Source organism: Macaca nemestrina, chromosome 2, assembly GCF_043159975.1.
Source record: "Macaca nemestrina isolate mMacNem1 chromosome 2, mMacNem.hap1, whole genome shotgun sequence".
Classification (NCBI taxonomy): domain Eukaryota; kingdom Metazoa; phylum Chordata; class Mammalia; order Primates; family Cercopithecidae; genus Macaca; species Macaca nemestrina.
In genome coordinates, this window is record NC_092126.1 from 85,818,474 (window position 1) to 85,842,958 (window position 24,485).

General features: G+C 37.1%; 1 protein-coding gene across 2 annotated transcripts in view; it reads right to left on the minus strand.

Moving 5' to 3' along the window:
- LOC105465595 (spermatogenesis associated 16) overlaps positions 1-24,485 on the minus strand; it is a 264,722-nt gene that overhangs the window by 217,266 nt on the left and 22,971 nt on the right. For both annotated transcript variants that reach the window (XM_071091250.1, XM_071091251.1), the window contains one exon: positions 22,229-22,867. In XM_071091250.1, the coding sequence (XP_070947351.1) occupies positions 22,229-22,840 (612 nt within the window). In that variant the 5' untranslated portion in view covers positions 22,841-22,867. The remainder of the gene's footprint in view (positions 1-22,228; positions 22,868-24,485) is intronic.

Below are 24,485 nucleotides of genomic sequence, written 5' to 3' on the forward strand. Positions count from 1 at the left end.
ATTTTTTATAGTATTACCAGAGATATTCTATACTCAAAGTTCAGCATAGGTTTTCTGATGTCATGGAAGAAATATATCCCTCCTATCAATCATTGCCACCAGTCAGAGAGAATTCCAAGTTGGGTGTCATATTTGACTAAGCCATTACTGACAGTCTTTATATTTTTTTGCTATAGAGTAAATACATAGTAGGAGGATTCAAATTATTTTCTTATTTGAAATAAATGGTTTATATCAGAGACAAATTAAAATGTAGCACTTTCAACAAAATTTAACAAGAAAACATTCACCTGGAATTAATAGAACTGTGCTACCACATGCTACTCATATAATGTATCATTAGAGAATATTTTAGTTGAAACCTACCTTATCTAGCTATTAACTTCTATCATATTTATTTTTCCTCTAAGCATTTTTAAGAGAAATGACATTAGACTTGGTGCATTAGAAACAATATCAAAATCTAAAAGATTATAATCTCTAGTAATAAACAATTCCTAAATTGCCAAAGGAGCCCTTGTGGATTTTACAATCTCCTTATATAAAAGAAATAATGCTTTTATTTATATAAGAATCTTACTACTAATAAAGAGCTTTCTGATTTTTAGAGACTAAAAATAATTTTTAATAAATGTTATTGCTAAATTACTATACCATTTCTCAAAAATATGAGCATGTGCTTTAGTTTAGAGACAGTTACCTTACCCTGTAAGAAATGGGCATTTGGGTCAGCGCTGGCACCATCATAGGATGGTAATCAGGTTCTAATGCAAGTTTGTAACTAAACAGAAATTAAAAGGGGAAGTCATTTTCTACTACTCTACAAAGAATACCAGAATGACATAGGGGAAAACTTACTTGCCCAAAAGAGACTTTTTGAACTTATTTTGAACTTAAAACCACTTAGAAACCCATTAGAAAACTGGGGTGAGATAATAGACACAGAAATGGAAATACACAGAAAAGCAAGTGCAAATGACTCTTAAATGTAGAAAAAGGTACTCAAGTCATAATAAGAGAAATGCAGATTTGTCTTATACTCTGATTGTCTAAACCTATTATTTAGGGAAAGGATAAAAAACATTAGTAATACACTAACAAGTGTAGAATAAAGGAAAGAATAAAGTGGATAAACTGGTGAGAATAAAGGAAAATAGACTAATACACACCTGATGGGGGTGTAATTTAGCAATATTTTTTGAAATTTCAATATGCAACCTCTTTCATTTGAATTTAGGTAATGTATCCAGCAGATATATCTGTATTCATGCAAAATGACATGTGTACAAGGTGATTTATTGCAATACTATTTCTAGGAGCAAAACACTGGAAACAGCTCAAATGTTTATTAATAGGGAATATGTATCCTTAACATGACAGAATATTATACAATCATAAAAAGGAAGAAATTTATTATATGTCGATATAGAATAACCACTAACACTTATTTTTAAGCAAAAAGAAATCAAGTTTTAGAAAGAATATCATATACAGTAGTCCCTTCTTACCCATGGTTTTGCAGTTTCAGTTACCCATGGTCAACTGCAGTCCAAAAATATTAAGAGGAAAATTCCAGAAATAAACATTTATAAGTTTTAAATTGCACACTAGTCTGTGTAATGAAATCTCATACCATTTTGCCTTATCATTCCTGGCATGTGAATCATCCTTTTGTCTCGCATATCCATGTTCTAGATGCCACCCACACATAGTCACTTAGTAGCCTTCTTGGTTATCAGATTGACTGTCCAAGCATACAGAGCTTGTGTTTAAGTAACCCTTATTTTACTTACTTAATGGCCTCAAAGTGCAAGAGTAGTGATGCTGGCAATTCAGGTATGCCAAAGAGAAGCCATAAAGTACTTCCTTTAAGTCAAAAGGTGGAAGTTCTCAACTTAATAAAGAAAGAAAAAAAATCATATACTGAGGTTGCTGAGATCTATGGTAAGAACAAATCTATCCATAAAATTGTGAATAAGGAAAAGGAAATTTGTATTAGTTTTGCTGTAGCACCTCAAACTGCGAAAGTTATGGCCATAGTTCATGATAAGTGCTTACTTAAAATGAAAAAGGCATTACATTTGTGGGTGGAAGGCATGAACAGAAAATGTGTTCTGACCGATGGCAACATGTTGCGTCAGCAAGCATTGAGTCTGTACAAAGGCTTCAGCAAGGGATTTCCTGAAATGAATGACACCAGGCCATTTACTGCAAGTAAGGGATGGCTACACAAATTCAGGAATGTGTTTGAACTGAAAATTATAAAAATTACTGGAGAAGCTACCTCTGCCGGTGAGGAAGCTGTTGCTCTATTTCCAGCAGAGTTGAAAACGTTTATTAAAGACAAAGGATACCATTCAACGAAGCCAGTCTTCAATTGTGTGAAACCTGGATCTTCCTGAAGAAAATATCCAGTAGAACCTGCATTTGTCAAAGTGCAAAGGAAGCACAAGGGCATAAACCATGGAAGGACAAATTAATGTTGGTACTATGTAGCAATTCTGCAGAGCATATTGCAAAGCCAGGCACAGTGAACAGAGAGAAGAACCCACACACTATTAAAAAATTAAAACAAAAATTTTCTGCCCCTCTTCTGGCAAAATAATCAGAAAGTATGGGTGACAGCCATCTTGTTATGGAATAATTCCACCAATCCTTCATCTCAGAAGTGAAAAAAAAATACTTGGAAAAAGAAGAGTTGGAATTTAAAGCCGTATTAATAATAGACAATGTACCCAACCATCCTGAATCTGTTTGCCACTAAAATGAAAATGTTGAGGCTGTATTTTTAACTCTATATACAACCTCGTTCTTTCAGTCCCTTCACCAGGGCATCATCCAGTTCATCAAGGTCACGTGCACTCACTTGGTACTTTATCTCACTTAATCAGCAACTGATGTAGACTCTAATCTGGACAATGTCATGCTGGAAATCATTCACTATTGCTGGTGCAATAACGTTTACCAAAGCTGCAATGAATAAGTTAAAACCAGAAATCATAAATTTCTTCTGGAAGAATGTACAGAGTAAAGCTATGAATGATTTTAAAGGCCTCTTGGGGATAAATGGGGGTTAGGAAAATCATTTATGCAGCAAGACAAGGTGATAGGGAGAGATTTGCCAACATGCATGATGAAGAAGTGGAAAAGCATATCGAAGGCCATTGATAAGTGTTATAAAATGAAGAATTAGAAGAGCTTATTGAGTCATTTACAGAGAGAAGACTGTGAAGAAGAAGAAACTGAAGTAGAACCAGCAACTTGCACTTACCAAAATATGCCATGGTGCTTCTAATGGCATAGACATTAAAGGAAAAAAATTATGGAACACTATTTTCTGAGAGAATGCAGCATTAAAGTCACCCATATGATCACTAAAGGATTACAACCTCTGTAGCAACACTTTGATGAGTTAAAAAGAGATAATAATGTCAGAATACAATGTTCTTTTAAAAGGATTTGGCAAAAATAAACCAACCAACCAAACAAACAAAAAAACAAAACCTTCAACTATTGAGGATCCCCAATCATCAACACTGTCTGCTTCTGACATCTAACCATTGACATTGTCATGGCTTGATGACTCAGGATCACTTGAAATAGATAATCCTCCTTGTGACATAGCATCAGAAGGTCAATAGTAGTGTAACGATACTTCACAATGCCTAGGTCATTCACCTCAATCTCATCATGCAACATTTTGTTACCTCACATCATCACAAGAAGGATGAGTACAGTACCATAGGATATTTTGAGAGAAAGAGACAGAGAGAGAGAGTGAGAGAGACAGAGAGACAGAGATAGAGATGGAGAGGGAGAGACAGAGAGAGACCATATTCACATAACTTTTGTTACAGCATATTGTTCTAATTGTTAGCTATTGTTGTTAATCTCTTGTTGTGTATAATTTATAAATTAAACTTTATCCTAGGTATGTATGTATAAGAAAAAACATAGTGTATATAGAGTTTGGTACTATCCACAGTTTCAGGAATCCCCTGGGGGTCTTGGAATGTGTCTCCTGAGGATAAAGGTAGACTACTGTACTATTACATTGTTTATATTTATTAACTTAAAAGATGAACAACAGTTGCCCATTTGAGGAAATTTTGTGGTTAGAGAATAGGGATAGAAAGGAGCCATTACTCTATACTATTTTCTGCCTTGAATTTTGAACTGTGTAAATATATTACCTATTCAAAAAATGAAAGAGTAATTTAAAATGGATGAAACAAAAGCAACAAGTGGCACAGCACATCTCCTTGTGATACTCATGTTGTGTGGGAGTGAGTTGATGATTTACTCGAGAATTCCACTGTGCTTGTTCCTGTCATCAGAATGCACTTATGGAGAGGTCAAAATTCCATCATAGGCACCTACACTCCTCTCTAGCTTCAGCTAAGCCTCTGGGATTCATTTTCATCTTTTCATATTTCTCCTTTCACAGCCTAAATTAACAAGTGGCAGTGGGCAGCAACTGTGTGATTCCTTAAATGGATGTCCCCACATAGAAGTTGGTGTTCTCTGAATGCTTCTTTGAAGAACTGTGCCTAAATTAATCAGCCCACAAACAGCAGTCTGGGACCTGTTTTAGAATGCACTCCCAGTGCTCATGCCACTAAAGCTGAGAGAAATATACAATAACTCAGTTTTAAAGTATCTGTGAGGATACCTCTCTATGGGAGCCAGAAATGCTGAGCAGGCCGCTTAATGTCAGCAGTGGTCTCCTGTTGCCTCAAGTATTACAGCACGATATTGCACTGACTTCTTTTGCTTAAGTGGATACTTGATTGCTGTTTTCATAACCCAAATAAGTAATAGGATATTCAGTTCATATATAATTTGAGGCTAGTATTAGGGCTGAGCTACTTTAAACCAACTTGGGTATATTTTTTTGGTCAATTAATGAATGAAGTTTTAAAGTTATAATATAATTGAAATAAAAACAAAAGAACCAGCTGGTGTAAAGCTACCAGCTTTCAACATTGACACACTATAAAGGCATCAGAAAGTGTGAATATGGTTTCATTAGTTTTCACTTTTCATCGTTCTGCTTGGTATTTTAAAATATTTATTTGTGTGTTTAAAACTGTACATGTCAACAAATAATTATAATCCTTATCTCAAAGGCAGTTCTAGGAAACATCCAAAATAGAGTGCATTAAAAGCACAGATCACATAAACAGCACACACACACACACACACACACAGAGTAAATTCTTGTTTATCAATTTTTAAAATTAATTTTAAAAACACAAGGTAAATAAAGGTAGCTACTCCATTAAAAATATGTGCTTACCACTATATTTACTGGTATGTTTCCTCTGAAGTAGTCATAAACAATTATTTAGTAATGTTTCAAATGTCAAAAACAAGAGAAAATTCAATAAATATAAATGAACATGTCAAAATATACAAACAACTTTGCTGACTAACTTTAAAGGTGTATTATCAAAGCAATTTATCTTCATAGCAGTTTACATAATTCTAATAAACCTTACAGGTTTTCTATTAGTGCTGTATGAACATAGGAAAAAATGATACAAGAGAGGTACCAGTAACTAAAGGAAGAAAATTACCCTTACACTTTACTGGGCATGAAAGACTCCTTTCTTTTTTTTCCTTCAGGCTAGGGCTTACTGAGCTTTGAAGAAGACTTTCAGTGCAAGTGGATTACGTATTGACCTCACTTGGCCTAGACCATTGACCAATTGGAATTGCGGCGGGGATAATACTTGCTGCCCCAAGCATGTTTCACCCCCTCTTTGAATGAGACACTCCAAAAGCCTCATTCCAATTTTGCTGGAAATCTCTCCTCTCACTGTTGCTCACTGTCATGTACAGGGCAATGTAAACAAATTACTCCATACCCTAATCAAAAGGTTGAGTATTCTCTCTACTTTCTTCATCTTAAGCTGGGTTCTCAAAGGAACCCACATCCCCTACAGTCTCTGTCACATGGAGGTTTTTGTCTTTCCTGTCACTTAGTACAACATTGCAGAACACTATGTCATCTAGATATTCTACTGTCGTTAACCCTGTCACCTACAAGACTTCCAATTATTTTCCCTCATTTACTAAGACTTGACACCTGGATTATGGTCATCTTTGCTCTTCGTCCTGACATCATCTGAGTGAGTTCAGATATCTGGCTGTGAATGAATCTTCTAACATACTGGCCTTTCACAATTTTATCTCCTCAACTCCTCTCTAGCTTAGCAACTCAATCTCATGAAATTGCTAAACCTCTCAAAACCTATACTCTAGATCCCAGAGTACTACTCCTGGACCAAACCTCCAAGCCTTTCATCTCTTTTACTCCCATATCCTCCAACACCTTTCCTTTCATCTTCAGTCCCTGAGCCACTATGCATTCTCTTCACTGGACATCTTTCTTCTGTCCTCTCCTACCCAGCTCAGACCCACAGTCCACCATTGTAACCACCCTCTCATCATTAATCACAATTAATGGTTCTCCTTTCTCATTCTTTTCATCAAAACCTCAAGTCTGAGTCAATCAAAACTTTTGGATTCTCAGAGACACATTAGACAAAAATCATATAACTGCAGTTTATTGTCAGGTAGATTCATGATCCCTTTCCTTAGAGAGGTCCTGAACCCTTCCCCTTATTCCTACTCACCTCCTATATAATTTCTCTCTATAGTCTGTCTAATCTAGGGTTTCAAGTCTCAAATTATTCAATCGCTTTCAATTCAATTAAAACACATTTAAGTTAAGAATTTTCTCAACTTATCTTCTACCCAAAGAACTCTTCCTATCTCAATGGAACAGGTGCTTACATGTTCAAATATTATTGTGTTAGGTCATTCTTGCACTGTTTTAAAGAAATACCTGAGGATGGGTAATTTATAAAGAAAAGAGGTATAATTGGCTTATGGTTCCACAGGCTTTACAGGGAGCATGATGCTGGTATCTGCTTCTGGTAAGGCCTCAGGGAGCTCTTATTTATGGTAGAAGGCTAAGCAGGAGCAGGTATGTCACATGGCAAGAGCCAGAGCAATTGGTGGGGGAAAGAGGGATGGGGGAAGGTGCCACAAACTTTTAAACAATGAGATCTCATGAGAACTCACTCACTATTGTAAGGACAGCACCAATCCTTGAGGGATCCACTTCCAAGACCCAAACACCTCCCTCCAGGCTCCACTTCCAACTTTAGAGATTACATGTCAACATGAGATTTGGAGGAGACAGCCAGATTGTACCACTCCACTCCTGCCCCACAAATCTCATGTCCTTATCACATTAAAAAAACATAATAATGTCTTCCCAATAATCCCTCAAAGTCTTAACCCATTTCAGAATTAAGTTAGAAGTCCCAAGTCCCAAGTCAGGAGTCCAAAATCTCATTTGGGAGTGAGTTCCTTCCAACTATGAGCCTGTAAAATAAAAACAAGTTATTTATGCCCAAGATACAATGGAGGTAAAGACATTGGGTACATGTCCCAAATAAAAGGGAGAAATCAGCCAGAAGAAAAGGGCTACAGGTCCCATGCATATCTGAAACCCAGAAGGAAGTAACTAAATCTTAAAGCTCTAAAATAATCTCCTTTGCCTCCATGTCCCACAATCATGGCAATCCCAATACAAGCGGTGGGCTCCCAAGGCCTTAGGAAGCTCCTTTCCTGTGGCTTTGCAGGGTTAAGCCCCTGTGGCTGCTCTCATGGATTACAGTTGAGTGTATGAGGCTTTTCCATGTGCCAGGCACAAGCTGCTGGAGGTGCTATTGTTTTGGGGTCTAGAAGGTGGTGGCCCCCTTTCCACAGCTCCACTAGGCAGTGACCCAGTAGGGACTCTGTGTAGGGGGTCCAACCCCACATTTCCCCTCTGCACTGCTGTAGTGGAGCATCTCTGTGGGGGCTCTGTCCCTGCAGCAGACTTCTGCCTGGACACCCAGGCTTTTCCATATATCCTCTGAAATCTGGGAAGAGGCTGCCAAGCTTTCTTCACTCTTGCACTTTGCACACCCACAGGCTTAACACCACATCAAAACCACCAAGGCTTATGGCTCCAAGCCTCTGGAGTGGCAGTCCAAGCTGTACCTGAAGGCTTTTGAGCTTCAGCTGGAGCTCTAATGGCCTGGATGCAGGGAAAAGTGTCCTGAGGCTGTGTGGGGCAATGGGGCACTGGCCCTAGAACACGAAACCATTATTTCCTCCAGGGCCTCAGGGCCTGTGATAGGAGGGGCTGCTACAAAGATCTCTGATAAGTTTTTGAGGCCTTTCCCCCATTATCTTGGCTACCGGCACCTAGCTACATTTTAGTCATGCAAATCTTTCTAACAAGTGGTTGCTCTGCAGCCTGCTTGAATTCCTTTCCTGACAATGCTTTTTCTTTCTCTGCTACTTGGCCAAGCTGCAAATGTTTCACTTTTATACTCTGCTTCCCTTCTAAATATAGAGTGCAACTTTAAGTCATTTCTCTGCTCCTGCATCTGACTACAGGCTGTTAGAAGCAGCCAGGCCAAGTCTTGAATGCTTTGCTGCTTAAAAATTTCTTCTGCTAGATCCCCTAGGTCATCACTCTTAAGTTTAAACTTCCACAGATATGTAGCTAAGTTCTTTGCTAAGGCATAACAAGGGTGACCTTTGCACCAATTCCCAAAAAAGTTCCTTATTTCCATCTGAGACTTCATCAGCCTGGCCTTCACTGTCCATATCACTGTTAACATTTTGGTTACAATTATTTAACCTGGTTCTAAGAAGTTCCAAAGTTTCCCTCATCTTCCTTTCTTCTTCTGAGCCCTCCCAAACTCTTTGAACCTCTGCTTATTACCCAGTTCCAAAGTTGCTACCACAATGTCAGGTATCTTTATAGCAGTGCCCGACTCCTCAGTACTAATTTCTATGTTAGGCAATTCTTGCATTGCCATAAAGAAATACATGAGCTTGGGTAATTTATAAAGAAAAGAGATTTAGTTGGCTTACAGTTCTACAGGATTTATAGGAAATATGGTGCTGGCATCTACTTCTGGTGAGGTCTCAGGTTGCTTTTAATCATGATGGAAAGTGAAGCAGGAACAGACACATCACATGGTGAGAGCAGGAGCAAGTTGGGGGAGGTGCCACAAATTTTTAAATAACCAGATCTCTTGAGAAATCACTATCTTGAGGACAACAGCAAGCCATGACCCAAACACCTCCCACCAGTTCCCAACTCCAGCATTGAGGATTACATCTCTGCATGAGATTTGGAGGGGACATCCAAACTATATCACTAATCTTTCCATCTGTCTCCAGACCTTCATCCTTTTAAACATCCTTAGAGATTTTACCCTTTCAATCATATTTTCACTGACTTATTCCCTCTCTCTATGGGCCCTTTTAATATAATAACGGCCAGTGGTCATATTCTGAAAGAATTTGAAAATCAGCCCATCATTTTGCATTTCTCTTGGCTACTGTCCCATTTCTACTTTTCCTTTTCAAGCAATTCTATAGGTCGTGCTGTCCACTTCTTTTTCCAAACTTAATTTTGTTCTGGAAGTTGGCTTTGTTCAGAAAGGCTGTGCCCTACAAGACCAGTTTTCCCTGGATTACAAACAATAAAGTCAGCTTTTAATTTCAGATGGTGGTCTATTCTTTTAACATGAGTCTTTGAAACTACATCATATGCTCCACTATATAATGAGTGCAAAGACTAATTGTGCCAATACATAAAATTTTGCAGTAAAAATTATGCTTGCTAAGTTTTAGTTGACATCTTGAACACATAGTTAACATAGTTAGTCCAACTTTTCAGGTCAAAACTATTTCATCCCTGGGCTTCTTAAACTAGAGGGTGTTCAGACCCATTCTTGAGAAAGGAGGCTTCCTGGTTGGGTTGCAGTGATAACCATTAAAATTGTTCTCTCCAAAGACCCTTGACAGCCAAACAGGTTATTCTTTACCCTTAATGCTACTTTTAGAAACTCTGTAATTAGCAATTTCCTCAAAACCTACAGTTTTCTCTCAATTAATTTCTTAATCTCAGAGATAGTCCTTTCTGCATTATTCACATTTCTCCAAAATTCTTTCCTTATCCTTATTTTCCTTTTACAGTTCAGGTGGCTTCAGGTACTGGTGACTCCTCAATGCCTGTCTTTGATCATGAACTTTCCCCTGTGCTTCCTGCATGTTTCTAGCCAACAAATGTGCTGCTCCAACTGGGCTTGCCAGCAGACTTCACATGCAATATATCCAAAGTTAAACTCACTAACTCTGCAAATTTTCCTCCCTCCCTCCCTCCCTCCCTCTGTCCTTCCCTCCCTCCCTCCCTCCTTCCCTCCCTCCCTCCCTCCCTCCCTTCCTTCCTTCTTTCCTTTTTCTCTCTCTTTTCCTCTCTATTTATATTTCTATTTATAAATACATAGAGATATATCTGGATATGTAACAAAGTTTTTACAAAGTAAAACTTATCTTCCAATGTTCAATGAACTCTGATATTTTTTATTGTATTGAATTTTTATTCTATTCCATTCCTTTCTATGATTTCAATTAAACATAATGCTGATTGCAATCCATTAAATTGATTTTACAACCCAGCAATGGGTAATAACTCAGAGACTGAATACTATATTTTCTCTAATTATACACTGGAGTGATAAAGCAAAATTAAAAATTAGACTTCATCATTTCCCCATGTTGATCCTTTCTGAAGGCGTTTTGTTGCCTGCTGTATAAAATCTCAGAAGGCATGTATGGCCCCTGACAACCTGCCAGCTTTTTCAGCTTTATTTCTCCCTATTCATTCTTCCCTGCATTTACTACCCTAGCAACACCCAACTCCTTCCTATTTTACCCTTGATGTTTTCTCTTTATATTCTCTCATACTTTTACCCCTCTAGTTGTTTTCCCCTAAAATCAAGACTTGGATTATGGCAAATAAAATGTCTACTATAAGCAGAATATTTTAGATGCAATTAAATAATAAATAAAGAGCTATGATTGTGGGGTTGAAATCCTATGCTTCCCTGTAGCTCCTGTAGTAACCAGCACAATGTTGCTAAAGTAGTAACTACTCAATAATATTTTTTATGTCCTTTGCTGATTCCCAACGGATCCATTTGTTATAACTTTCCTGTCCAAGAACTCACCTTTTGCCTTCAACATCAATTCCAATGTCCTCTTCCTGGTTTGGATCCTCCAGAATCTCTATCTATCCACCCTTATTTTATAATAATGTCTTTCTCTGGCTTGCTCATCACTTTGCTGCCCTTCTGTTTTATCCTTCTTTCATCAAGTTCGCCATCCTTCTAGTAATGTTTCACACATCATACTCATCTTCCTTCCCCTCTCCCTCCCCACTTTTCCATTTAGCTATTTCTGTTTTGAAGTTCGCTCCAAAATCCTATCTTTTCCATTGGTACTTCATGTATTTTAATCTAGGTATCTTTAATGGGGATAATATGAGTTTCCAACCCACTGGTTGGTTGTGAGAATTAGGTAGGTTAATATAGATAAAGTGCCTGCCACACAGTTGTGTTCATATGTATATATCATAGACTCCATTGAATTTTCTCATCCTAAGCCTTTGTTCTATACAGCCATTGCCCATCACTGAACACTTAATAGATTTCTAATTGTCTTGCCATTATAAGACTTCTTTCTAAAACCTGACTCAAATTCCTTGAAAACAAAAGCCCTATCACATCACATCCTCTTACCCCAAAGTCACTCTTATAGTGACATTCTAGTGACTTAATAATCTGTGGTTGATTTATTGGTGTAATTTGCTCTGCAAAATCAATGATCATTTATTCATAGATGAATATCATCACTATCATGATCATCATCCACCCAAACACTCTAGAAGATATTTATTTATAGATATGAAATATATTTTAGTAGTGGCATTCAAGTATATATGAATCCAATGTTCTAGGTATTCATAACAATTCCTACAAAACAAGGGAACCACACTGAGTGCACTGAAAATCTGTCTCTGTCTCTCTCTCTCTCTCTTTTTTTTTTCACTCCCTAAGTAGTTACTTCCTATTCTCTGATAGAAACAGAATCATCTCTCAGGCAGAAACAAAGTCCTCTCTATTTTGGTGAATGTCAAATGAGGCAAAAGAAGAGTTACATAATTTAGTAGAAATTGAAACTAAATTTTCCTTTAATATTTTTCTAGATAATCTGAATTGAAAAAGCAATTGCAACTTTACTCTGCATTACATTTTTGTGAACACATTAAAGTGGATCTCATCTACTCACTATTCCAGAGTCTGTTTATGAAGTTGTATGTGTATGAAGGCTGGAATGGAGTACATAACAGAGGAAAGAGAGGGAATTGCTGTTTTTAAGTCTATTTGGTTTCAGTAGACTGATACACATTTGGAAAGTTGGATAGTGAAAGAAATGTTTCTCAACATGATCCAATAGTTAAGTCAGAATCATCTGACTTAAATTTTTCTGGGTGTCAGCCCCAAACAGTCATCAAATTGATTACAATTTAGGGTTGTGTAAGACTTCATCACAATTGGTTAGGTTTTGATTCAGAGGAATAACAGAGTTAACTATATTTAAAAATTTCATTAACATTTACTGTCATTTGAATCAAACAAATAATGGCCACCTGTAAACTATGTAAATAATCCTACTGATGAAAAAGATCTTGAAAAAGATCTTTCTCAGCTTCCTATGGATTAATTGTCCATTTTTTTTTTGGTGAAGTTTTCACTTATGGGATGAACTTAAAGTTTCAGAGACACATACTAACTAGCCATTGGCCCAAGTTCAGTATCAATTTATTTTTTAGTATTAATAGAAAAGTAGTCATTAAGTTAATTTGCTTTTTAAATGAATATATTATTTTCAGTATAAATTTTCAGAGTAAATTTTCATGACAATTTAAACTTTTATGTAATATTTTTAAATAGCTTTGTATGTTTATTTATTAATTCTCTTTCAAAAGTTACATGTGTGTTAAAACCTATTGTGATTTTTAAAAGAGAAGGAAGTGATGAGTATTTTCAATGCTAGTGGTTCTCCATGTTAAGCTGCTCCATAGTCAACCTGGGATTGTAAAAATACCAATGTGCCAAGAGTGATCATTGCCTGGACCCCAGATAATTGTATTGGACTCTCTGAGAGTGGATTTGGGCATCTGTGTAAATCTAACAGCTCCCCAGGTGATTGTAATTATACAGTCATGTGCTGCATAATGATGTTTTGGTCAGTGACAGACCATATATATGACAGTAGTCTCATCAGATTATAATGGAGCAGCCCTATACAGGTGTACCGTTTTTTATTTTTCACACCGTATTTTCACTATATCTTTTCTATGATTATATACACAAATACTATTGTGTTACAATTGCCTACAACACTCAGTACAATAACATGCTTTGTAGCCTAGAAGCAGTAGGCTTTACCATATAGCTTAGGTGTGTAGTTGACTATGCCATCTAGGCTAGTGTAAGTGCAATCTATTATGTTTGCACAATGACAAAATTGCCTAATGGCACATTTCTCATAATGTATCTCTATTGTTAAGCTACGCATAACTGTATTAACAACCTACAATGTTCATAATCTTTTTTTTTTATGGGATGTGATTCTCCTTTCATTTGTAAAGTGATACAAATTATAATGTAGGTTTATTTATTGAAAATTCTCCTACTAACCCCCTCTTCCATACTCTACCACCATCTAAGTTATGGGAAAACTCTCTTCTCCCCGAGATGGTCAATGCCTACCTCCCGACTCTCATTTGGCCCCCTCTTCCACTCTTCCTGTCCTTTTGATTCTCTCCAAATCCCTCGTCACAACTTCTCCCATGTTATGCGTGCTGCATACAAATAGGAATTGTGGCTGTGTCAATGGCTGCTTTTGTGTGGGAAAGGGAGGGGCTTAGCATGAGTCAGATGAGTCAGAGGGTGGGTGTGCAGCACAGCCAGGACCATGTGGATAAAAAGCCTCGATAGTAATGAACAGTGGCCCATTAAATTGAGTAATTGCCTCAGATATATCTCCTATTTCTCATCCCTTTTAAGTAATACTAAGCCTGAAAAATATTTTGCTCCTTTAACCAATAATCAACTCTCCTCTATGTATCTTAAATCTTCTAATTTGTTTTTTATTCCACCGGGGTTGGGATGATAACCATTGAAGGTAAATAAATTACACTAAAATATGTTGGATATCTTTGTAAATGTCCACTTAAAGATCACATTTCAGAAAAAAATTTTTAAATATAAACACTAACACACTGAACTACAAATAAAAATACATAACCCTAAAATGTAAATGAAGTATTGGAATTCAGGCAAGCAAGACCCAATTCCTTGTCTCTACACTTTGAATCCTTGAGGGCAGAAACTGTATTTTATTTATATTTGCATTTCCAACATCTAGCATTATGCCAGGTTAAAATAGCTGGTAACTGCTAGTGGTATTAACATATATTTTTCTTATAATGGCAAATTCTAATTTTCTAGAGATTTGTACTTTAATCAGTGTTTAATTATTATAAGGTAAAGCTAAACACATTAATTATACAAATGTATGTAATAATAATTTTATCTTAGTTTTGAGGTGAAAGGGGAAATTCATTTCTTATTTTCCTCCCATGTATATTCACTATATTTGCTAACATTTTCCAATTTTTTTTTAATCATTAAATACTTACTAGTTATGGTGTCCCTGTACGGAACAAAGATGACATCAATCAAGTTAAAATCTGAAATGTCTAATCTTGAACATGAAGAGTTCACAGTCAGTTTATACTTGACAACTAAGAAACAATGGGCTATCTCTAGAATAACAATTTGTGCATTTAAGCGAAGGCTTATATTTGTGCGAGAGGCAGTTGATAGTTCAACATAGTGTTTGGTTTAGATCACTGCTTCTCAAGGGAAAATAAAGTAGAACACGATGCATTACTTTGTCCCTTGCTTTGGTTAAATTTCAAATATAATTAAGAGAAGACTAGAAATTGTTAATATTAATCAAAGGGTTTGGGCTATGGATGTTAAAAAATGTTGGTAAACACATAGTTGGGCAAAATCCTTTGGAATGTTAAGCTTTAAATTAAACACATACCACACAGGGAAATGAGGGACTTGAGAAGTACAGTGACAACTTGTACATGAATTTAGATTTCATTATGTTTTTTTTCTTTTTTTTTAATTTATTTATTATTATTATACTTTAAGTTGTAGGGTACATGTGCATAACGTGCAGGTTTGTTACATATGTATACTTGTGCCATGTTGGTGTGCTGCACCCATCAACTCGTCATTTACATCAGGTATAACTCCCAATGCAATCCCTCCCCCCTCCCCCCTCCCCATGATAGGCCCCTGTGTGTGATGTTCCCCTTCCTGAGTCCAAGTGATCTCATTGTTCAGTTCCCACCTATGAGTGAGAACATGCGGTGTTTGGTTTTCTGTTCTTGTGATAGTTTGCTAAGAATGATGGTTTCCAGCTGCATCCACAGACACATGAAAAAATGATCATTATGTTTTTCAATAAACAATTCCTGATATTCTATGTGAAAGTACCTTATTATCTATCATTTCTACTTAATGGCATTCTAAGCGGCTAAGAAAGTTGCTCAAAGTCACACAGCATCAACACAGTGTCAAACACAGATAATCTGACTCCAAATTCAGTGCCCTGTTCATGACAGCTCCGGACCCCTGCAGCCACTTAGGAGTATGTGCGCTAGTGCTTACTGCTAATTTACTAGAGGGGCAATGGCAGTCACTTGAGAACCTACTAGTGGTTTGGTATAAATCCTTCTCAGAGTTGTCCCTGGACCAGCACTATGAACATCATTTGGGAACTTATTTGAAATGAGGCATCTGGTGTCCCGCTACAAACATAATGCATCTGAATCTGCATTTTTAACAAGATTACTGTACATTTTTTAATGCACATTACAGTATGAAAAGCAGTAGTGTAAAGAAGTCCAGATGTGAAATCAGGGGACCTGAATTCCATCTCAGCCCTGCCACAGACTAGCCATGGCACTTTAAGTAAGTTGTTTAATTTTTTTAGAGCATCAGTTTTTCTGTAAAATGGGATGATAATATCCATCTTAGAGAGGGTTATTACAATGATTGTATGAGTAAAAATGCCTGGAATGTGAAACCCTGTCTCTACTAAAAATACAAAAATTAGCCAGGTGTGGTGGCATGCACCTGTAATCCCAGCTACTCAGGAGGGTGAGGCAGGAGAATCGCTTGAACCCGGGAGGCAGAGCTTGCAGTGAGCCGAGATTACACCACTGCACTCTAGCCTGGGTGACAGAGCAAGACTCCATCTTAAAACAAACAACAACAACAACAACAACAGCAACAACAAAATGCCTGGAACCCAACAGGAGTTTAAGAAATGCATACTGAATTCATATGCAAATCCACAGATTATAATGAGACAGCTTAGGCACTCAGAGAATTCAGTGAACCCCTAAATTTCTGATTATGTTGCACCAGAGAAATACCTGTGCTAGAATTTATTTAAATTAAGCTTTCTAAGATATCCACATTTTTGTGCTCTAGAGAGTTGCTACAGTTATTCTCAGCAGAGCAATTACAGGTGAGGCCGCCCTGTAATGAGATATCTTTTCTACTTCATTAAATAAACCCCCTTGAATGGGCTCCGAAATGGACCTGTCTTGAACCAAATTCCATTATCTTGGAAGTAATCTCATAAGAAGGGCCCGGTGCGGGTTCAATCATGTTGGATACCTAACATTTACCATAAAGAATGTGTTCTAGAACAGTGATTCCCAAAAGCTTGTTCTCAGACCAATGCTTTACCGATCCAAGGGAAAATAAAAAATAAAGACAACATAGCTTTTCATAAAATTAAAATATAACTATTTTTAAAATATCCTTCATTTTGAAAGTATGACCTTTCTGTTTCTTTTTATCTTTCCTTCTAACTTTTATGGGTAAAACTGCTCCATATTTTATGATTCAATGGTGGTAATAGATGGTAATTTTTGTAATGTTCTTGTACAACACAAATGCAATGTCAACCCACTCTCCCCCTACACACACTTAAAACATTTTTTATGGATCCTTGAAATGCAAAAATTCTGAACTATTGTTATAGAAACACCTGCTTAAGAGGAAATCATTTTCTATAAAATCAATGTTGGACATACAACATTTTAAATTATACAATGTAGGGACCAAGCTACAAAGCGTTAATTGGAGGGCAAATCTGTTCTGTGTAGGCATATCAGAGAGTGTAGTGCTCCTCAAACTGCAATGTGCATAAGGACCATCTGGAATTTGTTAAAATACAGATTCTGATTCTGCAGGTCTGGCAAGGTCTGGAATTTTGTATTTCCAACCAGCTCACACTTAGAGTAGCAAAGGCACACTGGTGAGCCCTGAAGCCAGATAACCGGATCCTGACTCCACCTCTAGTTTTTGACCCTTGAGCAAGTTACTTAACCTGTCCACCCTTGGTTTTCTCATTAGTAACACAATAATACCAGTACTATCTCACTGGCTTGTTGTGAGAATAAAATGGAATAATGAATGTAAATAATCCCAGAATGTAAAATACAGTACCTGACACATATAAAGAGCTCCATAAATATGAGTTTTTACTTTAACTTCACAGACCAGTGACTGGAGCACCAAGATATTAAAAAAAGATTAGCACCTCAAGGGTCTGCTGCATGATGAAATCAGAGGAATTGAAAGTTCTGGTTGGTAATGGATGGGTCTTGCTCTGTCTTCTTTGATGGGTTGAGTAGGATTGTTTGAAGCTATGAATCTTAAAGGATACATATAGATTTGTTCTAATTCAGAAGGTGGAAGCCTCTTAATTATTAGGATCCTATGATTAAGATTGAAATGGTGGTATTGTCTAAGTTGCATGCTCGGAAGTTAGAAAAACCTTTGATAATTTCTTTGAGTGTTGTTCCAATAAGTGACAAAAAATATGATTACTACATCTTCTGTCCTTTCTGTATTCCTAATTTATTAATCTCTGCCTACTTTTTGTTGACAGCCAAGCAATTTATTACATAGTAGTATGTATTACTTAATATGCAAATACAACTATATGAGGCAGTCATTTTTTTTTAAAAATAGAATCCCTACCATTTTTGTAGTGGGGAAATTTGTATAGCTGTCTTTTAAAAATTGCAGGGAATAGTATCTAGGCATGACAATATAAAGTAATATGAATTTGTATTTTTATCTTCAGCTTACACCTTTTGCCCTTATTGGTTTAGCTTCTGGTGTGAATACAAACATAAGAGCATATGATGACTGTTTTTAAGAAAACTTGAGAAAGATTGATGAGGTGGTCATAGAGCTAAGCACCAATTTTACCCATATAACTGATTCACCTTTATACAGTAAAAAGAAAAAAAATAAGTTATTTCATTAAGCATGTTTACATAAATGCCTGCTATGTTACAAAGTCCTAAAAGACTAAAGTTGACTGTTTTTGGAAGTTAAACTGTTGTCTTCTGACTCATTGCATACCCTTTGACCTTAATCATTATAAAATGTTTTCATAAATATAGCTATCTAGTGACTATGTTATGAAAATAAAAGGAGTTAGTACTTTGTCAAGAACACAAAGGAAACTAACACATAAACAGAACATTCTAATGGGTTTATTAGACGCATTGGAAGTTATTATGTCACTTAATAAATATTTAAATGCCTCCAGGGCCTTCGCTCAGTTCTTACTTTTCTGTTTCTTTTTTGTGGCCTCACCTTTAATCACAGCCAGTCCTCTACATGCTCTTACAGCTGACTTCGCACCACATGTTTGGCAACCATTCTAAATGTCTCTGCTGGGCACTGTGGTTCACGCCTGTAATCCCAGCGCTTTGGGAGGCGAGGCGGATGGATCACCTGATGTCAGGAGTACAAGACCAGCCTGGTCAACATGGTGAAACCCTGTCTCTACTAAAAATACAAAAATTAGCCGGGCATGGTGGTGGGCGCCTGTAATCCCAGCTGCTCGGGAGGCTGAGGCAGGAGAATTGCTTGAACGTGGAAGTCGGAGGTTGCAGTGAGCTGAGATCATGCTACTGCACTCCAGCCTGGGCCACATAAAAAAAAAAAAAAAAAAAAAAGTCTCATAACACTTCCCTTGTAGCAAGCCTTCTATAGGAGAGATGCTGCTTATCCTTCAATACCTATTTTCTCCTTCTTTCTCAGTAGTAGAACTTCTGAATGTTAGCGCCATCTGGAATAAAGACTGTATTTATTTCTCAGCCTCCCTTGCAGGTATGTGTGGCCACATGACTAAATTTTGGTTAACGGGAAAAAAATGAAAATGGTGTGCTCGTGGAGACACTGTGTGCCTCTGTCTTTCCTTTTTCTCATGTTTGGCTGGCTAGAATGTGTATTTGATGATACCAGCAGGAACGGTTATTTTGGATCATGAAGTCAAGGCCACTTCTTAGGAAAGGAGATATAACCTGGCACCCTGACCATCATATCATACCAGCCTTTGACTACCCACTTTTATATATGAGAGAAATAAATTTCTACCTTCCCTCAGACACTTATTTTGCAGCCAAACCTAACCTTAATGTATCCACACTTGCTGCTACATCTATCAAGTGTGATCATTATCATTATGCCTTGGCCTCTATCGTCCATCCTACCTTATTCAAAGCCATTTTAGGGCTTAAGGAAAAGGGAGAGATGCCTTAAATGAAATGTGAGAGCACTCACATTTAATAAGGTTAAATTTAGAAGTTAAATTAGGAAAAAAAAAAAAAGAAAGTCTGAAAAGGCTACAAATCTCTTCCATTCCCAGTAGCTTTGTTTTATTGCGACATTCTAGCTAAGATTTCAAAGTTAACTCCCCAGATAATTAGACAAAAGCTAGGCCAGATGTCTAAGCTAAGTTTTGATTTCAAAATAATTATTTTTGTTAATTATCAGTAATTAAGTGTCAGCATCCAAAACTTTCCTTAAAACCCTGGGAGAGAGAAAACAGGAGAGAGAAAAAAAGAGGAAGTAGGGAAGGAGACAGAGAGAAACACAAGCATTATACAGTACAATTATACGGGCGGATCATGAGGTCAGGAGATCGAGACCATCCTGGCTAACCCAGTGAAACCCCGTCTCTACTAAAAAATACAAAAAATTAGCCGGGCGAGGTGGCGGGCGCCTGTAGTCCCAGCTACGCGGGAGGCTGAGGCAGGAGAACGGCGTAAACCCGGGAGGCGGAGCTTGCAGTGAGCTGAGATCGGCCACTGCACTCCGCCTGGGCGACAGAGCAAGACTCCGTCTCAAAAAAAATAAAAAAAGAAAAGGATTAAAAAAACCTGATTCAAATTTTATAATTGTGAGCACTGGATTTTATGGAAAACTGGGTATTTTCTTTCATTTAACGCAGATGTCTTTTGCTTTTACCGAGACTTAATTTGAAGCTTTTACAGTAGCTAAGAAAAGATGCCTTTCTTTTTCCTTGCCAAAATGATTATTTTTCTTTATCTATAAAATTTATACCTTTAACCCTCCCTGCACCGGGAAAATAAATTTCAGCTGAAGATGGCTCTGGCAGAACTGCCTGGGGTTCTTCGTAGAGTCTTTCATTAGCATCCTTTTCGTAGATGGAGGCTGCGGAGCTTTAGCGCAAAAGACTGTTCAAAAGAACAGAGGATTCTTTTGGTGGTTTGTGGATAATACGGACTTTTCAGCATTTATTAGGTAGCTTAGAAGTTTACATAGTGCATCACACTTCCCTTATTTGTGTGGATGACCCTTTATGCGAGCAGAAATATTTATAGATGCATCTATTTGTGTGCTACCTAATTACTTCATATCTACTTAGGTCTGCTTTTGTACTTAGAGCCTTTTTAAATATTTAGGGGCACCCTTTGTCTGATGTCACCTATTAATAATTCATTGTAGTTGTAGTCATTTTAACCTGCAACTAACAATGAAAATAATACTTTACTCTTTACATTTCACCACTTTCACGACAACATCTCACATTTGACTCCTGCTCACTCTCATTGCCCATGGTCAATTACTCTTTTCAGCATTTTTCTTTTCTTCTTCTTTTTTTTTTTGTTTTGAGACAGAGTCTTACTCTGTTGCCCAGCCTGGAGTGCAGTGGTGTAACTATAGCTCACTGCACTCTCGAACTCCTGGGCCGAAGAGATCCTTTCAGCCTCCTGAATAGCTAGGAGTACAGATGTGTGCCACTATGCCTAGCTAATTTTTACATTTTGTGGAGACAGGGTCTCACTATGTTACCCAGGCTGGTCCAGAATTTCTGGCCTGAAGTGATCCTTTCACCTTGGCTTCCCAAAGTGCTGGGACTACAGGTGTGAGTCACCATGCCAGGACTTTATGGCATCTTTATTTAAATGTTTAATGGTTTGTCTTCCTCACAGATGGTTAGAGGGAAGGAACCATGTCTTCATTCATTTCTTTTTAAATATCTCCTGTGCCCAGCAGGCATATATAGTATGCATTGACATGTTTTTTGTAAGATAGTTTTGTAAAATAAAATACTACATATGCACTCATCAATATAACAAGACCAATGGTGCATACACTTCGGTCCTTCTATAGGTACAGTATGTCATGAGCTAGTATAATTTTCCTACTACCTATTTTGTGTTTTAGTAGTGATTCTGAAGTTTATTTTAGTCCATGGGCTATTTTTTTATGCCGAGATAGTCACAGACTTACCTGTTTACAGATAGGAAGATAATTATGCATAAAGATCACTAAAATGGGGAGGAAAATAAAGTTTGATGGTAAAGTCAAACGGTGTTATTTTGTTTGTAATAAGTATCACATATAAATTATAAGCACATGCTAAAAAGTAAAGATGGTTATGTTTAATCATGAGGATACTACATATCAAAAGCAGACAATTCATATACTCATTAACTGCCTATTTCTAGAGAATCTATATTCTACCCACCACCATTGTACTAAAACTTTATGGCTTTTATAGGTGTACATCTAAATGAAGAAACCAACTGCATTTTTAAAATATATCACCATTCACTTCAGGGTTTGTAAAAAGCATGAAGTGTGCTTTTGGGGTTATTTCTATATATCAAGTGCACACAGGCATATTAATTTGCAGGCATAGCTTATTTATTTGCTTTATGTAAACGGGGAATTGCAAAATCCTGATATCATTAAATATCCTCACCTCATGATCTCTGTTTATTACAGTATGATCAGAACCCCTCAATGTAATTGCAACTTTCCATTTCATAGCTTCCTGTCACCAATCTATATTTTCTTTAATCCCATACCTCAAGTGCTGTTCTGAACTGTCCTGCTGCCAAGGCGTATTTCTTTTGTCTATAGCAAGAGCTGGCATCCTTTAAGGCTACCTGAAGCCATTTGTCAATCTGAGGCAGAAAGCTGAAATTAGGTACACTCAAAGGGTCTACTATTTCAGCAACTCGGCATGTTGGCTGACTCCCAGTAGACATGAAGGACTCTACAAACTCATAGCGAACACCCACTTCATCAATGTAGACCAACTTCATTTCCACATCCATTATGTTCTTTAAGGGGATGTGAGGCAGAGGCATGGTGATTAACTGATTGTCAAGTTCTATTATCTTTGCCTCTTTCTTTCTAGTTGGCTTTTCTTCACCTTCTGCCTTCCGTTTAAAGGCTGCTTTCTCTAAATCATTGCTTTGTTTTTCTTTGATGCTCTTTGTCATTTTTATTCTTTCAAGTGTGATTTCTACCTGTTTACCTCCACAGTTTTTCTTAATCTCTTGTGGCATTTCCAGGATGTTAGGTGGGTGTGCTAAGGTGGACATTTTCTTGCTTGTGTTTATCTTTGGAACAAGCTGATCATGATAGATCCTATTCACTGCATTCTCCAAACTCCTACTGCTTCCTGCATCCATTGATCCTGCCCAAAACTCCTGCAGGGGCTAGAAAAAGGAAAGTAATTAAGGCAATATTTTGAATTCCAGTGGTTTAGACTATAGTCAAATTCATTTTAAACACTATTTTATTCATTATTAGTATTTGTTGCCTTGTAAGTAAAACTGTATTTACATCATCTATTGACTATTTTAATAGAGGAATATATGTGTCAGTCTCAAAACTCACCAAGATAAGAATTTTTTGTAAACACACCTAGACATTGTCTTAAAAAATAATCCTCCATGGCTGAACAACATTGAATGAATATATTAATGGGGTACTCAAACTCATTGAATAGGAAAATTTTATACATAGCCACTGAGACAAGAAAAGCCAAAGTAAATCTATCTCAATATTAATTTCCTCAGAAAGGCAGGTGGTCTAGAACTCAGTATAAAATACATTACTCACCTGAATAATAGACTTGGGAGTCTAAAGAAACCCCAGCTGCTTTCTCTGAAAATCTTCCAAAAAATGTGAGCACAATCTTTCCTAAATTTGTTTCTTTTATTACTAATGAAAATCTCATGTTTAAAAAGCTCATAGACAACTATTGTTCACAACAGGCTTTAAAGAAGAAAAGCATGACCTTCAGCCTTACACAAATGTGAGCCATAGTCTATCTTCAGTCTACCATATTAATATATTTACAGTAATGGTATCAACAATGTACATTATATAAAGAGGAGATATTTTCCTAAAATATTAATGCTCAATATATATAACTAATAGTCTTTTGATTCCAAGATTCTGCATGTTATGTGCTTCTAGATTTGTTTCAAAAAATCAAGTGTTCTCGATCTCCTGACCTTGTGATCCGCCCGAGACCATCCTGGCTAACACGGCGAAACCCCGTCTCTACTAAAAAAACACAAAAAATTAGCCGGGCGAGGTGGCGGCGCCTGTAGTCCCAGCTACTCGGGAGGCTGAGGCAGGAGAATGGCGGGAACCCGGGAGGCGGAGCTTGCAGTGAGCTGAGATCTGGCTACTGCACTCCAGCCTGGGCGACAGAGCGAGACTCCGTCTAAAAAAAAAAAAAAAAAAAAAATCAAGTGTTCTAAGATATAATAATTATTTAGTATGGTTGGTTCCTGCCTTTTAGGACTCTTTCTTTTCACCTATCACATTCTATTCTGGAAACAACTTTGTGGAGTAAATAGGAATAGGGACCACATTTTGCAAAGAAACTAAGGGATAGAGGGATTAAGTTCCTTCTCCAAGGTCACATTGGTTGGTCATTAGCAAAACCTACCCATTCAGACTGTTATTACCTTCGTAGGACTGCCACTCGCTAACCCCTAGCCTGGGATACTTCCTCCGTAACATGATGTTCTTTAGTATAGCTAATAGATATAGATTGGACCACAAAGATAGGAGAAAAATGCGAGAAAGAAGGGCTGCATATAATAAGATAACAATGAGATAAAAGCTAACACTTGTGCTTTTATTGTCAAGGTCAGTGTCCGACTCAAGATAAAAATCATGAGTCACTTCTCAAAACTTACTAATGTTGTTGATTATTTTCATTTGTTTGTTTGGAAGACAGTAGTTTGCCAAAAAAGACTCTTAAAACCAAACACCGCATGTTCTCACTCATAAGTGGGAGTTGAACAATGAGAACAC